Here is a 17,405-nt window from a genome sequence, read left to right as displayed (position 1 = left end):
AAGGAACAAAAATACAACCAATAGGTTCCAAATTTGCCAGGGTAAAGAAAAGGGAACAAGAAAAATTTCAGCAATCTAACAGAAGTCAGGAAAGAAAAAAAGTGAAAAGAGCAAAGAAAAAGGATGGGAAACAGAACAAAATAAAAGGGCAGAAATAATACCAAATATATTAGCAATCTCAAATGGTAACAGCTGAACTCCTCTATTAAAAAGTAAAGATTACCTAAACCACGGTCATTCCTCATGTGCACTTCTAACTAAATGGACCGACTTAACCAAAAGTAATTTAGAATATCAGGGGCCACTGTGGGGAACTTTTGAACTCCCCAAACTTACTTTTCTTAAAACCGAATTGAACAACCACAGCTCTGAAATTTCCCAAACTGAATGGAGCGCCTATTTCGATTGGTATTTTGAGGATTCCTAATATTATGAGGAGTCTAAAATTGCCTCTTTGCAAAATAAAATTTTAAGATTAACTGAGGCAAACAAATGATTAAAGAAAGTGAGTGGTTGGGGGGGCGGTTACCACCCCAACTGGACTTGCCCAGCATGTCGCCAGCCAAGTTTGGAGCCGAGAAGGAGCCACAACCCAGCCTCGTGAAGGTCAACATTTTAACATGTTGGGGAAAACTGTGGGAACATTCTGATAACAACATACACTTTTTTATTGTGGTAAAAAAGACAACATAAAATTTACCATCTTAATCATTTTTAAGTGGACAGTTCAGTAGTGTTAAGTATATTCATATTGATGTGAAACAGATCTCCAGAACTTTTGCATCTCGTAAACCGGAAACTCTGTACCCTTTAAACAACAACTCCCCTTCTCCCCTCCCCCAGCCCCTGGTAATCACTCTCCTACTTCCTGTTTCTATGAATTTGATTACTTTAGATACCTCATCTCAGTGAAATTTACTTTAAAAATCACACCGAAAGATTGAAAATGACAGGGTCGGAAAAGATACACCAAGGAAATAAAAAATTAAGTTGGTGTAGAAAAGAGAGGTTGACATTAGACACTCCAATGAGGTTAACCCCTGAGCAACACTGCTTTTTAAGGAGTAGACCATGAAAGAAGCATCAATGAAGGAGACCAAGAAAAAAGGATCAGCAAAACACGAGCAGAATTAGAAGAATGCAAAGATTCAGAAAGAAAGGTGGATGCAACAACAGATGATTAGTCCAGTCTAAGGACTGCAAACACATGATCAAATCGGAAAGTTAGGAATATTTGTGATCTCGATTGGTGATCTTAGCAAAAGCAATTTCAGTTGAATTTGAGCAAATTTCTATCTCCCTATTTGAAAAGGAATTATGCTTTTGAGAAGTTCGAATGAAAAAAATAGGAGAGAGGACCATGTAAAGGTGAGGTTAAGGGAAGATGAATATTTCTTTATAGGACTCATACAACCATATTTACAGGTTGAGGACAAAGAGATTAAGATGGAGGGGCGGCAAATTTTCTCTCTAGCTACATTGCATTAGTCCCCACGTCAATCACATTCTCTTTTACATGAGGCCGCTCACTGGTCCCTGAATAACCCCTACCTTCACCTCTCTTTGATTTTGTTTCCTGTTTCCAGGGCTTAGAAGTCCCTTCCCTCTTTTGCCACCTCTCACTCATCCTTCAGACTCAGCTCAAATGTGCCCTCCTCTGTTAAATCTTCTCTGACCTCTCCTAGGAGGACCAAACCCTCACACTGTATTCACTGTTTGTAAATACAGTCTTGACTTCTCTAACAAGATAAATGTGTTATTTATATATGGAATATAGTTATAATAAGTGTTTAAATATCCCGTCTACTAGTTCTATCATCTGTCTCAGTTCTAGGTATGTTTCTAGCCATGGATTCCACCCCTCCATTATGAGTCATATTTTCCTGCTTCAGGAAATAATTTTTTACTAGTAACTTTTTATTGTATGTCAAATATTATAAATTCGACCCTGTTGAGTGCTGGATATTTCTGTATTCCTATAAATATTCTCCAGCTTTGTTTTGAAAGACAGTTAAGTTACTGGGAAATGGCTTGATCCTTTTGAGGCTTGCTTTCGAAGCTTTGTTAGGTGGTTCCAGAGCAGTGTTTAGGGCTAATTTCGCCCCACTGCTAAGGCAATGTCCGTGGTACTCTACCTGATGCCCCTTGAACGGGGAGGTTCTCCAAGCTGGTTGGTGGCAAGAACTACTGCTCCTGTGGGGGCTTCGGGAATTGCTCCTCCTAGTCCTTCTGGAAGGCTCTTCTTCCCCTGGCCTTGGGTAGTTGCTTCACATGCATGTGCTGATTGGTACTCAACTAAAGACTTGAGGGGGACCTTCTGCAGATCTCTGGAATTCTCTGTCTGTGCAGTTCTCTTTTATGTAGTACCCTAGTGTTTTTGCCTTCCCAGACTCCCAGCTCTGCCTCCTTGACTCAGGTGGATGACTGGGCTCCATTTGGCTCTCCCTTCCTGTGCCACAGCCTGGTATCATAGGGCTCAGCTGGTATCACAGGGCTCACCTGGAGTCATAGGGCTCACCTGGTATCACAGGCCTTGTGGAGTATCATACGGTTCACCTGGCATCATAGGGCTTACCCGGTACCATAGGGCTCACCTGGAGTCATAGGGTTCACCTGGCATCATAGGGCTCACCTGGAGTCATAGGGCTCACCTCATTCGTTTCCCGTTTCTTGGGGATCGCTGCCCTGTGATGCCTGATGTTTAATGTCTGAAAAGTATTGTTTCAACAATAATTATGTTTCAATTAGGAAAACAAGGAGAGGGCTAGGAGCTAGTAGTTTTCAGATTTTAAAAAATGTCAATAATAAAATTTTTTAAGTTATAAATATATAGCTATAAAATTTAAACATTGAGTAAATTCTAACTTTTGATCACAACGAAACTTTGCATAGATTTAATGGCTTTTCCTTTCCTATACTGCTGCTACTACTCTTAGCGTAGAGCTTCTTGGATATCAGCATCTGTGTACTATGATATGTAAATTATAAGTGCACTTAAAGGAGCTATGCCGTGCGGGCAGCAGCACTTTTTTTTTCTGGTAGTGATCAGCTTATAACCAGTTGTGTCCTAAGAAAGGCAAATCACATCCACTACTTAGTTGATCATATTAGTATCTACTTTTATTATAACTTTTATCATAGGAAAATCATCACTGTTTCATCAGAGTGTGACTCCCTCAAGAGAAGACTCCTTCAGTGACCCAGGCCACGTCTCATTCATTTTTATATCCCAAGAGCCTATCACATTGCTGGTGCTCATGTGCTGTTAGGAGTCCAGCATCCTTGAAACAGTAGCAAAAATCTTAATGACCAAACATACTAGATAAGTCTCCTTTAAAACTGCACCCATGTTCAAGATGGATATTGTAGGATATTGTAACAGCTGCAGGATGTACTCCTGCAAGAGGACACACACTAAATGCTAGTGAGGTCAGAGGCTTAATGACCTGCCTCAACAGTGGAACCCAGGTCCTGGCATCAGTGTTAGGGCTCGTCATTGAGGCCAAGCTGTTCATTTTTAGAAGGGAGCTTAATAAATTAATACACAACAAAGTCAATAAGGATCTTGGGCAATTCTTCACATTAAAATTACTATTTCAAGTTGGGGCAGTACAAACTGCTCTAATAAGTACACCCAAAATACAGTGTTCAAGTGCAATACACTTTTTCACTTATGTAAGTAAGCCTTCAAAGCAAATATTCCAGGTTGGTGGGGAAACCATATTCCATACAGACATTCAGTGACCCAGGCTCTTCTACAGGTGAGTTCAAGGAAGAGTAGCTCTGGGCCACGGCTCTCCAATCAGACAGCTGCAAGAAAAGGGCAAGGAGGTGTGTGTGAAGGTTTTGGGGACTGGGCCTAAAAAAACCTTGGTTCACATTCCACTGGGAAGAAAGGTCAAATGGTTACAGACATGCCTAACAGCAAGGTGGTTGAGAAATGAGTGCTAGCTGGGCAGCCATATGTCCAGTTCCTACAGCAGAAAAAAAAAATCTGTTGACACACCTGGCTGTCTATTTACCTTTAGCAAACTGAATATGAGTTGATTTTCCCGCTGAGTGCTAGACAAATCATCCCGTGATTATTTAAAAAAAAATGCAGACCTTTTGACTTCTTTTATTTCTTCCTAGAAAATGTCCTATTGACATACAGGTTAACTGTTCTCAGTATGTTTCATACCACGACATCGCAGCTGGCTCTGTAAGTAACAGCCTCCCTGTGATTTTCTCACCACGGTTCATATAAAGGTCTGTGGGAAAAGTTGCGATACTGGGGGTAAAAGGAAAGGTTGGTTTTGAGAGAGGAGCTGGATTCTGCCAGACGAGAGAAGAGAAAAAACATTTCAGAGCAATAATTTTGTCATTTGTCTAGGAGTTTCTTGGGGGAAGAATTATTTGTTTTAATGGTGTTATAGCCCAAGCAACTAAGACAGCATCTAGCACAGCAGCCACTCGAAAAATGTTTGCTGAACCAAAGATGAGAAAAGATGTGCAAGGACAACTGACAGGGTGTTGTTACCAAATTTCAACTCTTTATGTCAAAATAAAGCCACAGAGGTGCACAGGGGCAGGTCAGGGGCAGGTCAGGGGCTACGCTACTGCACTGTTGGCAAGGTGGGAGTGGGGGTGGGGAGGGGTTACGGCATAAAAGGTGGGCTGGGGTTAATGTGTTAAAGGTCTTATACACTGTAACTAGGATTTCAAGTTTAGCCATCGGAAGTTTTTAAACAGGAAAGTGACCGATTCAGATCTATTTAAAAAAAATAATTCTGGTAATACTGCAACAATGAATTGGGGAAGAGACAAGAAGACACTGCTTCAAGAGACAGATAAGGGTCTGAACTTGGCTGTGGCAATAGGATAAGAGGGAAGGCATCAACAGCCTGTGAAAATTCAGGTGCAGAATCAACAGGAACGGTGATTACTGATGATGAAACAAGCAAGGGAGTAGCAGAACTGGAACTGTTTGGGGACGCAGGTGGAAAAAACCAGATCATCAGCTTGTTCTAGGACATGCTGAGTGAAGTGCACGTAACACTTTTAAGTGGTTCAGTTAGAATTAGAAACAAAATTAGCGCCAGTTACAGGGGCCCTACTAATCTATAGTGTTTAACACATTGTGTTGTTAAGTATTTACTTATGAACATGTTTCCTGTCCTACTGATAATTAGGACAAGGATCATCTTACTCATTTTCACATCACCTATGCAAAATATACAACTAAGTATATAAAAAATGTTTGACAACTGTCAGTGTGTTGTTACCAAATTTCAACTCTGAGCTATAGGTCAAAATAAAGGCATATACAGAAATATCAAAATAACTACCAAACCAAGGACAAAAATCTCATAAAGATATTAGGTGTTCTGTTCAAATGTGATTTAAGAGAGTTAAAATTTTTAAAAAACCAAAATCAATCACGAAACCCAACAAAGATGTATGAAAAAGAGGACATAATTGTAGAAGAAATCTGAGAATGAGTTGCAACAGCTGTGAATTGCTTTGCCTTATTCTTTAAGATGTATTCTCAAGGACTGGCCCCGTGGCTTAGTGGTTAAGTGTGCGCGCTCCACTGCTGGCGGTCTGGGTTCCAATCCCAAGTACGCACTGACGCCTCGCTTGTCAAGCCATGCTGTGGCAGCATCCCATATAAAGTGGAGGAAGATAGGCACAGATGTTAGCCCAGGGCCGGTCTTCCTCAGCAAAAAGAGGAGGATTGGCATGGATGTTAGCGCAGGGCTGATCTTCCTCACAAAAAAAAAGATGTATCCTCAAAAATTCTATAATTAAAAAAAAGTAACTCTAATAAGCTACATGTAAATATTGGTTAGATTTTCTTGTGTTCACGAATATCAATCATCAGATAGGAGGATATGGAATTCAGATCCTTGACATTAAATAGAATAGGAATGGAAAATAACTTGCAATTTTTGCAATAGTAAAAATGGATTTGTTAAATTATATACATTTCAATCTATGATATAGACTTTCATGTATGTTTTATCTTGATAATAATATACCTCAAGTAATATCAAACATCTTTGTTAAAAGACATGCCACCATTATCAGATTTCTCAAAAAACACAAATGTACAAAAATATTGGGATAATTCAGTAAATATATGTGGGCAAACTCTCTTTTCTGTTAAAAGAAAATACCAACTAAAGTACCTCTATGCCATTTTAGGTCAGTGCCATTTTAGGTCAAATCTGAAAACTCTCAAGACTGTTTCAGTCTCTTATTATAGATTAGTTTAAGAAATGCCTCATGGAAAAGATAAGTTCTGGTAACTGGATATTTCTGGAATATTGAAATTCTTCAATTCATGGAGAAACTGTACCTCTCTTTGAAGACTAATAGTTTTTTGGCAGGACATTGTATTATTCAATGTGTTAACTGAATGCTGTCTTAAAAAATAGTGAGTTCTAAATTATCCTATTACACAAGTCCAATTACTGCAGATTCCAAGAGTGGGACGGACAGAGAAGGCATTTTGCAATCACATTTGGTTCTCATTCTCTTTGAAAAACACCAGTGCAGCACATCTACTGTAATATTGGTTATAAATTACTTCCTATTACATTACATCTAAAGGATTAAAACCCCTCAAATGTGTAAAAATACCAAATCACTTCTTTTTTCTACCAATCTTTAAAAAATAGTACCAATGGCTTTAGTCTGAGAAATGACTTTTGGTTTCTTTCTATAGGAATGCTGTGAAAATAAATCATAAATATTCTGCAGATATTTAACTTTTATAAAATGTTACCACGATTAAGGACTATTTCTTCCTCAATATCTTAAAAAACAGATAAGGTTACACACAGTAATGATCTTATCATTAGCGTCAACAGAGGAATTAAGAAAAAAATGATACAAAAGTTGTGTGAACATCTTGGGGCTGGCCCGGTGGTGTAGTGGTTAAGTTCACACACTCCACTTCAGCGGCCAGGGGTTCACAGCATCGGATCCCAGGCGTGGACCTACATACCACTCATCAAGCCATGCTTGTGGCAGGTGTCCCACATATAAAGTAGAGGAAGATGGGCACAGATGTTAGCCCAGGGCCAATCTTCTTCAACAAAAAGAGGAGGATTGGTGACAGATGTTAGCTCAGGGCTAACCTTCCTCACACACACACAAAAAAAGTTGTGTGAACATCTATTAAGATACGTTGTACATGAACTGGTCTTGTATCAGAAAGTATAGCAAGATTAAATTGAAATTTTTAAGTACTTATCATAAATAAGCTAAGCAATTTGACATTTATCTACCTTTTTTCTGTTATTTTAGGATATCTTAATACTTACTAGATTCATTTTGCTAATTCAATATGGAGTCCCAAAATTCTATATACTCTTTTCATGCAAACGTCAGAGAGAAACTGTGCTCCTCCCTCTCTAGACAGCTAAGATTACATGCAATCCACAAGTTTCAGCACATAGGCAGAGCAAAAGGGGAAAATCACATTGACGTACAGTGAATCTAAGTTTTGAATTTTAGGCGTTAATGATTTAAACCTTTTTCCTTAAGTCTGGAAAAATTAAATCCTTTAAAAGAAGTTCATAATCACTGAATAGGCCCCTATCGATGCTTGCATCACATCTGGCAGTGATGAAGACAAATTAACAATAAGATTTTGAAAATCTGGCAATTTGATAAAGCCAAAGCATATGAAATCACTTCTCTGCACTTAGTCACCGGTGGGCCAAGGAAGGATCAACTTCCTGGCTTGGACTCGGGTGTCTAAATGAAAGGAGGAAATATTACTGCAATCTGGGTTCCAGGCTTCTGACTCTCAAACAACAAAGCTCTAAACTCACGAAGCGAGAGAACTTCCCCCAATATATTGAATCCTCTCACAAAGATCTGACAACAGCATAAACTCACACCTCCAACAGGCTAGTACATTTTAAACTTTAACGTGCTATATTAATTCCTTTCATGCCAATTTAATTTATGTTGGGCAACACAGTTTTTCTTTAAACTACACATGTGAACAAGGATTTACTAAAGAAAAAAAATCCAGTTTCATCATCTGAGTTATTAAACTTAAGTTTGTTTCATTCTGTTACTTCAAACTATATCACTTAGTTTTGGAAATGACTATATTCATGTTTTGGGTGTATACATGCCAGTCATGTAATGACATTTTCACCTAAATACTGTTTAAAGCAAGTATTTTAAATAGTTTTATGCGTTTAAGTAACAGATTTGATACTCAGTTTTTAAGAAGCCGAACTATGACGACCAAATTAGAAATTTTAATTCTTCAAGTTAAATTCTGCAGAATAGCTTAGAAGTACCTCTTCTCTAAGAACTGCTCATCCAGCAGAAAATCAATAAGAACAAGAAAGAATTCTATCAGCATCCCATTACAACCTGAACAGTGGATGAAAATCCACCTCTCCCACAGCCGTTTTAACTATAGAAATGTGCAATAAACCACTCTTGTTATAATTAAAGAGGCGGTAAACGTGAAACTATTTGGAAAAGCACAATGCATGAGACCACAGGAGGCAGTATTATAATTAAGGAAACATGGCTTGAGCAGTGATGTAAGCAATGGTGGTTGTACTATACTACACCAGACCATAACAAGAAATCTTTTTTTGTTCATTGAGTTAGAAATAAATTAACGTATCCCAAATCTTTGTAGCTCCTTCTCATTTACAATGTGCTTTCAGACAGTAACCTGATCTGAATCTGCATTACAACCCTGGGAGGTAGGCAGAATGCTCGTTTTTTGCTCATATTTTAATGTGCTGAGTATAATTTTCATCAATTTGAGACACGATAATATGAAATGAGCCTACAGTGTGGTGAAAGCAATAAAAATTGTTATTGTATAGATGGGGCTTGGGGTCAAAATGACACATTTTATTAAATGTAATGTGCAAAATAAAATGAAGTGACCTCTATCCAAAAAAGGTACAAGACAGGTATTATTTAAAATGCTTTAGTACTCGTTTTCAATAAAAAGAAATCTGGCATTATAAAAATACATAAAATAGTCATGAATCTATACCATTAATTTACATAAGATTTTTTTTTGCATAAAACAAAGTTATAAAATAGTTTAAAAAGGTATTCTTATATGAAAGTTACTCCCAGTATAAAATTTTTTATAACTTTTTGTTATTTTGGTCCATCTGTATAAATAAGACATTTTATCCTTTTAAAATTCATAACTCCATTTAAAAACATAGGATTGTCTCTTTTAAATAAAAGTCCACTTGAGGTAGTATGTTAGAACTCTCTTTGGTCCCATTCAGTCTATGTGTCCAAGTCATAAGACTGAAAATTTGGAGTCCTGTGGTTTTCTAAGGTCTGTTTATAGGTACATGTGTGATTTTCTTGCTGAAAATCTGTCCTTTCTTTCCCATCTTTCTCTGACTCAGAGTCCAAGTCCAGGGAAGAACAAGCTTTCAAGTGGAAGGCTCTTGGCTGACAATCTGATGACTGACCGAAGCTTGCAAAGGCATCTAGGTGAGCTCTCCTCAGAGGCTTCCCAAACGTGCCTGAAAGAAAGAAACCCCTTGAGCATATGGGTCCTTCTGCTGGCATTTAAATCAATAAAACACATTTCAAATTAAGGAGCATCTTACCCTGTGAACATGCATGCACAAGCATTTTCTAAAAGTCCACATTATGGTACTCTGGTGTATGTGTATCTGTGTTATGGAGACAGTACTTAAAGAGGGGAGCTGAAGATATCTGCACACCTCTTATTTATATCTACTGAATAAATGCATCCATTCTTTATCACTTCTCATGACCTATAGCAATCTTAATCACTGAGCACTGAAATTCTCCCATAGAAGTTCTCCCAAATCCTAGCTTCAGTACTCAAGAGCCCACAGTTCTCCACAAAGGGCATCTGGATAGCAACCTACAAGTAACCTGTGCCAGAATATAGCAAATTTCTGTCCAAATATCCTTGCGTCTTGCCCTTTTTTCTTTAGTAGCAAAATATTATTCAATTGACTCAAATTCTTGCCTCAGTCATATAAAAGATATTATTTCCACTGTTTCAAAAAGGAATATAAATAATTATACTGTGACAAAACATAAAATTTCTTAAAAGCTGGGTAAAATATTTTAAAAATCTATTTTTTTTTTTTAAACAAGACCAGTTGTGGTTCATTTTCCCATATCTCCATCCAATGAAAAGATGATCTCAGATCTTCCATCTCATTGTCCCCCTGCACTAGACTGAAAAATCAACGAATGAATCTTGGTGCCAGCCAGTGTCTTCCACCACCAAGGTGGGCGTTAAGACTCTGATGGTCTCCTTTCTGAAGGGGGTTCAGCCTGGCTGCCAAGTAGGACCTTGTCCAGACTTTGACGGTGGGTTCAGTTATGAGCCACCAGAGAGCCCAAACCACAATCATGCAGTGCACACAACTCCACCCCAAAGGCTGTTTTAGCCCAAAACCACTTTTTCCACATGGTTGAGAAAATGAGCTCCTAAGTCACCCCCAAACTCTTGTTTTCTGGATGGTGCCACACACAGTGGTACCCAGAAAGCTCCCAAGGCTTAGTCTGGATTAAATACATAATCAAGTAAAATCCCTCATGTCTGACTTTGCTTTTAGAAACATCTATGCTAACTAATAGAATGTCATGACAGCATCATTAAAAAATAATAAACAGAAAACATTTTTCACCAGTTTGGTATTCAAAGCTCTCGTTGCTCTCCCACAAGCAACTTGGAACATGGGTCTTGAGTCAAGGCATCTAATAATTTCATAAACTTACCCATGAAAGAATTACTCGAAGTTACTGATGCTGGCTCCGGACTCGGAGTGAAATCTAGAGAGGGCTTGTTTAGACACACATTTCTCACTCCGGGTCCTTCACCTTGAGAGTAAGTGGAGCTGATGAACCTCCTCACGTGTGAAGGCCATCCCACATCACCCACACCCTGTTCGCAGGACTCCTCTGAAGGATGAAGACATGGGTAGCACTCCTTTTTCTTTATGTAACTGGGCTCATAGTGGTCCATTAAAGCTGTTCTTGGGTCAGGACCACAACCTTTTTAATTTGGGGGGCAGGATCAGAAAGAGATGGAGTTAGTGTTTCTAGAAGTCTCTCCAGAAAACAGAACTCAGATAAGAGAACCACATACCTGCATGATAGGCTTCAAAAGGATCTGAGCCATATACACTCCCCTTCAAATACACAGGGCCTGAGGATCCCAAGAAGGGACAAAGGAACGGGTCTGTGGCAACCTCCACATCGGCTTCACTGCTATTGTCCACGTGGCATGTCCCTTTAAAACATATCTCAGTCACTGAGCCCATTCCATGCAAGTACCATTTCTCTCCACTTTTGGCATTTTCCATCTTTACAGATGAAAATTTTGGATAAAATGCCATATAAAAGAAAAAATTGCAGAAATTTATAGTAGGAGTTTTAAAAAATTTATTGAGGCCTATGGATTAGTAATTGAGTAAATGTGAGACATCTGACTAATAGATACTTGATTAACCATTGTACTGGATGTGTGAACCTGGTTGCTGGCCCCACCTGGTTTCCAAGAGAAACTGATCTGTGTACAGATCCCGCAGACAAAGCAGGCGTGGTTTACAATACACGATGCCATCAGCGCTGCCCCCTTCCTCCAGAATGTCACAGATGACCAGGACCAGGGACTGGCACTTAACCAAAGGTCTCTCACTGCCCAGCTCAAAGATAAGCTCAGCCAAAAAAAAATCCTATTCTGAGTGTCTGAGCTAAACAACCTAGAAATGATATGCCATTAGCAGTGGACAGAGCAGTTGAAGGAAAAGAGACATTCTAAGGGTGAGAGATGCCATGAGGGGCCATGTGCCTGGGGAGCAGGAATTGGGCAGTCAGAGGGTGGGGGTGGTCTCAGAGAGAAGCAAAGGTGCCGAATGTGACTCAGGAGTGCTGTGGCCTCCAGAGCTGCTCTGAGAGCTGACCCATCTCCAGCCCCAGCGTCCACGCAACGAAGCACTATTATGTTCCAGTTCTGTCCCTTTACACTTTTGTAAATGTCTTTTTAAGTAAACCCTGCTACATTCGAATGAGCCTGGGTCTCTGCTCTTTCCAACCTAATGAGTCTAACCAAAACGCCCATTGTTATGCTCAAATCTTCTCTTCTATCTCTACACCCTCCATCACTGCCTTGCCAAACACTTTATAATTATTTGTTGAATTTTTTTTTTTGTAGTTGAGGAAGATTGTCCCTGGGCTAACGTCTGTGCCAATCTTCCTCTATTTTGCATGTGGGACACCACCACAGCATGGCTTGACAAGTGGTGCATAGGTCCGTGCCCGGGATCCAAACCTGTGAACCCCAGGCCGCCGAAGCAGAGCATGCAAACTTAACCACTATGCCACCAAGCTGGCCCATATTTGTTGAATTTTTTGTCTCATCACTGACTAAACTGTGAAACTGAAAACAAATATTCTTCCCTCTCAACTATGGAGCCGACCACAAAGCAGAGACTCAATACACACTTGTGGGAAAAGACGGCAACATGTTTGAAAATAATGTCAACAGCTTCCACTTGTTGAGCCCTCAGTGTGTGCCAAGCACCATGTAGTTTTCCGCTATCGTTTTATCCGCTTTTCACAACACCTAATAGGGAAGGAGTGTAATTGCCCAAGGATGCACAGGGAGTGCGTGTCAGAAGTGGGTCTGGAACCAAGCCTGCGCTCTTGTATTATGCTGCCTCTATTATTATTATTCTTAAAACCATACGATTCTGAAAGCAAGAGTCAGAATTAGATTTCCCTAATAGAATGATTTTAAATTATCTGACTTTTAAGACCACGCATGAAACCAGTTAATGTCATTTAAGTACGGAGAACATTCAGGGCCAAGTAACATTTACAAAGTAACGAAAATATTACATTGCATGGAGGAATTAAATTTTACTTAACTCACTTGTCTTCTTTTAATGTCAGAAACAAAGATTTTTCTAGTATTTAAGAGAAGGGCATAAAACTATTTAATTTCAGCTTTGCTAGTGATCTTGGGCCAGGTCCTAAATATATCAGTGTATCAATTTCTCATGAAAATTAATCTTATACTTGATTTTCCATTAGATTCTTTCAAAACAACTATACCCACGTTCATTTTAAATACCTACCATTACTGTCGTGTTGTGGTAAGAAAAATCCGCCTCCTGAAGAAGTGACGAACTGGTGGTGGCTTCCACTTTCCGAGGAGACGTACCCATCCTGTCTGTCAGCCAGTGTTCCCTGAGAGGACAGGTAACTAGGGATATCTGCCGGCAGGTTGGTCTCATCTGTAATCAAACAATAGCATTCTATTAACAAGAATGATCATAAATGCCCCACAGGCATCCCCGATGAATGGTATATACTGTTTTGGTTTCCGTACAAATCAAAGAAATCTACTCTGCAAAACCATCTTGATGGGGCAGGATTCAGGTCAGGCAAACCAAGGATCTGCTGCTCTGGGAAGCATGAGCTGGTTTTCTACTTTATTGCCTGTGAGATGCTCCTCCCAAATTTCAAAAACGACAAATGTTTAAAAAGATAAAGGTTTAGGAATTTTCATGGGGTAGTATCAAAGCTCTTGAATTAAGCTTGATCTCTGCCATATTCCAGGCTTAGTATCATTCATCGATATAGGTGTTTGCACATATTAGTCAAGTCATAGCCCCTCTCCCACTAATACTAGAATCCTCCCTAAATGCCTGAATCCATAAGACACAACAAAAACTACGGCAGAGTGTAAACCTCACAACTGAGGGTTTATTCCTGGTTCTCCATCACCATCTTGTGAAGGAGTTGTTCACTCTGTGATTTGGACTGTATCTCACAGCCAACACGATATTCGGATGAGGTTTTAACAAAAAGCATTAATCTTAATTTAGCTTTATTCTGGGCTGGGGTGTTATTTTTAGCTAACCATATTTCTGCAGCTTGAAACAAATGAGTCACCCTTCTGACACAGCCTCAGACTGCAAGACACACATTCTTAGAAGAAAATTACCACGAGACCACGAACACATGACACCGCACCCGGTGCCAGGCTTCTGTTGACACACCTGTGTTGGTAATGCTGCAATCCTCGTTCCTCCGCCTCGTGTGGTAGATGATGACCACCCAGACGAGCGACGTGCCCACCACACAGCAAACCACCGCTATGATCACGACGCCCACAGTGGCCCAGCCGTCATCGTCTAACGACGATGCGGTCATCTGAGGGGAGTCGCAGGTGGGCGTGGGGATCACACTCAGGCGCACGTTGCCTCTCTCGGTGCCCAGGGTGTTAGACATCTCACACGTGTATTTCCCAGCGTCGCTGACATCTGAGTCCACAATGATGAGCAGCTGATTGCCTGCTGCGAAAAAGTGCCTTTCAGTGACCACCAAAGGGCTGTCATCCTTGGTCCAGTTCAGTCTGGGAGGAGGGCTACCTCCCGCGATGCACTGCAGGACGGCCGTTTCTCCCTTGGTTACAGTTCGGTCTAAGAGGGGCCGCAGAAATGATGGTGTTTCTGAAATGACAAGTTACGTTTTTAATCTCCTAAATGAAATTAGGTTTTGCATATCGTAAGACCTAGCACCTGAACTTAGTCAAACTGGAACCTCAAATTGCATTCTCCCACAACTTAATGTGCTTGCTTCTTTAAGAGCCTAAACATGTACTCAACATTTGGGATTTCATTTCATTATTTGGCTGTCATTTACTTATAATGCCAGTTAAGGATAATATTTACTACTTTTTTATCTCAATCTCCCTTACTCTTGACAAGGCTGGGGAATGGTGGCAGAGGGGCAAAGCAAAACATTTTAGACATTTCTTAGAAATAGAAAATGTACAAAAATAATTTCAAGCACAAAGGTGTGTTGATGGATGAAAAGAAAACAAGAATGTTTAAATTTTTAAAGGGAAACTTTCTAGTGCCAGATAACCAGGCCTATATTAAAATCCTGAAAATAATGTACTTTTATTATTTGGTGTTCATAGGTTACTTTGATTAACTCTCAAAGATATACGTATGATTAACATGTTCATATTTTTTAAAAGCATCTGTTTAGGTCAAAGATGAAAGATGAACTCTGATTTCCAGAGTGGTAAGGGGTCCCCAGAAAAGAGAGCAGATCCTTCCCAACTCGTTCATACGTTTACTTTCTTGCATGTTCTTTATAGTGTTAGGACTATTGGTAGACCCTGCATGAGGGGAAAAGCAGAGGATGGTGATTCCTGCAAAAAGGGAAACCCTCAGAGCATTCCCTCTTCCCCCCTGCTCAGAGCGGACGGAGCAGAGTCATCCCACCGGCCCGAGACTTGAAGATGTAATGCGCGTCTGACTTCAAAGGCTCTGAGAAGCCATTAGTTCTCTCCAGGAAAGGGCAGTGTCCTGTGAATCATCTCTCCCCGAACAACGTCTGACACTTAGGGCTTTCGGGTGAGCTAGGATCTTTAAGACTAATTTACATCACAGAATCTGAAATCATCCACTCACCCAGGACAGTCAGGGTTGCATTTGCAGAAATGCTTCCCGCGCTGTTCTGAGCTGTGCAGCTGTACACTCCGATGTCCTCTATCTTCACATCCACGATGAAGAACACGTCATCCTCAGGCATGACGTGCATGCGTCTCTCCCTCGCAGCAGGGAAGTCTGTACCCCCATCCTTCTGCCAGGCGATCTGCGGGGCTGGATGCCCCAGGGCAGCGCACTCCAGGCGCGCCATGGCCCCAGCACGGATGGTAAGGTCCATGGGGGTCTTGGTGAACGAAGGAAGCACTGAAATCCAAAAAATAACATGGGCATTAGTGCTACGGAGTTTCAGAGGTTCATTTTCATTCCTTTTTTTTGATACGTACAAACGTCCCTGCTACAGGTAAGGCAGGGGTTATTTCCAACCCCAAGACAAGGAGGCTAGAGCTGAGATGGAGAGATCAAGGGATGCCCTCCAGGTGACACAGGTACAGAAACAATGGAGTCAGGATAAACACAGGTCACCTGATCTTCAGACTGAAGGTCTTTCTGCGATTTCCCAGTCACTGTTTAGTTTCCTCAATAATTATTTGCGAGATCTTGGGCAAATCAATTAATCTACACCTTGACCACTGACTCCATCTTTTCTTTTTTAAAGTCCCTCCTGGCTCGACCATTCTGTGACTTTAGATGTGTGTTTTGTCCTACAATTTTAAATGCAAAATTGTTCTCAGTGTCAGCCCTCAACATCATTTGTTGAATGAATGTATTAACGAATCACATACAAAACCCTCCACCATGGAAGATACAAACGATTAAGTGATAAAGTGGCAAGGATCCTATTGTAAAACTGCATACCTACCACACACAGCAAATGATGACATACTTTTATTAACAGCAGCCAACACATAAAGCATTTACCGAGCACTTACTGTATTCCAGGCCAATGCCTGGATTCGGCTAATTCTTTTACACAAATTATTTTATTCAATGATTATCATACCTCCATAAGGTAGGTACTATTATTCCAAATCCTAATTTAAAGATGTGGAAATGGAGGCACAGAGAGGTTAAATAACTTGCTGAGAGTCACACAGCTATAGGCAGGAGTGGCAAGACTCAAACCCAGATCTCTGAGTGAAAGGTGCTGTGCTCTGACACTGCACTTCGTGGCTTCCCACATCAGACCACTACTGTGAACTCCCAAAGAGCCGAACGTGTCTGGTTCATCCCTGTGTTACCCACCACGCTAAGTATGGTGTCTTCAATGTACTAACTGCTTGCTTAGATACAAATAACCAAGAATCTTCATTTTGTGGAGGGCGAGGGAGGGAAAGGAAAGGTTAGGTGGAGAACGATGAGAACAGAGGACGGGGTTAGGAATAGAAGAAGAGAGGAAACCAGGCTCCTGTCTCTAAAAGGTGTCTTTAAACACAAAAGGAAAAGTCAGAGCACGTACTATTGACTGTAAGCTTGGCTTTGACAGAGTAGGATGAACCAAAGTGATTGGAGATGACACACTGGTATTTCCCTTCGCTGGAAAATTCCACGTTGCGGAGCCGCAGGATGGTGGTGTACTCCATCACCTCGCCCCCTTGGGCCCGGAGGTGTGCATAATTCTCCATCTCAGCATCAGGCAGTAGCTCATTGTCTTTTTTCCAAGCAAAAGTCATCGGGGAATCACTGCTGCTGGCAGCCGAGCAGATAAAACTCAAATTGGAACCTTTTATTGCCGACTGGGTTTCTGGCTGAACCGTGATCTGGGGTTTGGGAAAATCATCTGTTCAAAACGGAGAGGAGGAAACGAAACAACTTGAAGGCCCGAGAGTCCAAATGCTGCTCTGATTTGAACACCAAGAAACTCAAAACAAACAGCGGCCTGGGGTTCACCCTTGTGTATGTTTCACAGGTGGACTGGCGGCCTCAGTGTTGAAATGACGGCCCAGCAGAGTG

At 40.6% G+C, this 17,405-nt stretch overlaps 1 protein-coding gene across 2 annotated transcripts in view; it reads right to left on the bottom strand.

Annotated features, from left to right (window-relative positions):
• Window positions 1–8,762: 8,762 nt before the first annotated feature.
• Window positions 8,763–17,405, bottom strand: part of LRIG3 (leucine rich repeats and immunoglobulin like domains 3) — a 45,028-nt gene continuing 36,385 nt past the window's right edge. Inside the window, exons 13-19 of one of the 2 annotated variants that reach the window (XM_058557758.1) lie at window positions 16,912–17,232; window positions 15,477–15,758; window positions 14,052–14,504; window positions 13,125–13,283; window positions 11,132–11,275; window positions 10,762–11,037; window positions 8,763–9,521 (exon numbers count right to left, since the gene is read on the bottom strand). In XM_058557758.1, coding sequence (XP_058413741.1) covers window positions 9,277–9,521; window positions 10,762–11,037; window positions 11,132–11,275; window positions 13,125–13,283; window positions 14,052–14,504; window positions 15,477–15,758; window positions 16,912–17,232 — 1,880 coding nt within the window. In that variant the 3' untranslated portion in view covers window positions 8,763–9,276. The remainder of the gene's footprint in view (window positions 9,522–10,761; window positions 11,038–11,131; window positions 11,276–13,124; window positions 13,284–14,051; window positions 14,505–15,476; window positions 15,759–16,911; window positions 17,233–17,405) is intronic. The other variant, XM_058557759.1, reaches the window with a different exon arrangement.

Source organism: Diceros bicornis, chromosome 17, assembly GCF_020826845.1.
Source record: "Diceros bicornis minor isolate mBicDic1 chromosome 17, mDicBic1.mat.cur, whole genome shotgun sequence".
Classification (NCBI taxonomy): domain Eukaryota; kingdom Metazoa; phylum Chordata; class Mammalia; order Perissodactyla; family Rhinocerotidae; genus Diceros; species Diceros bicornis.
Note: the sequence above shows the minus strand (reverse complement) of the source record. Positions and strands in the feature narration are given on the sequence as shown.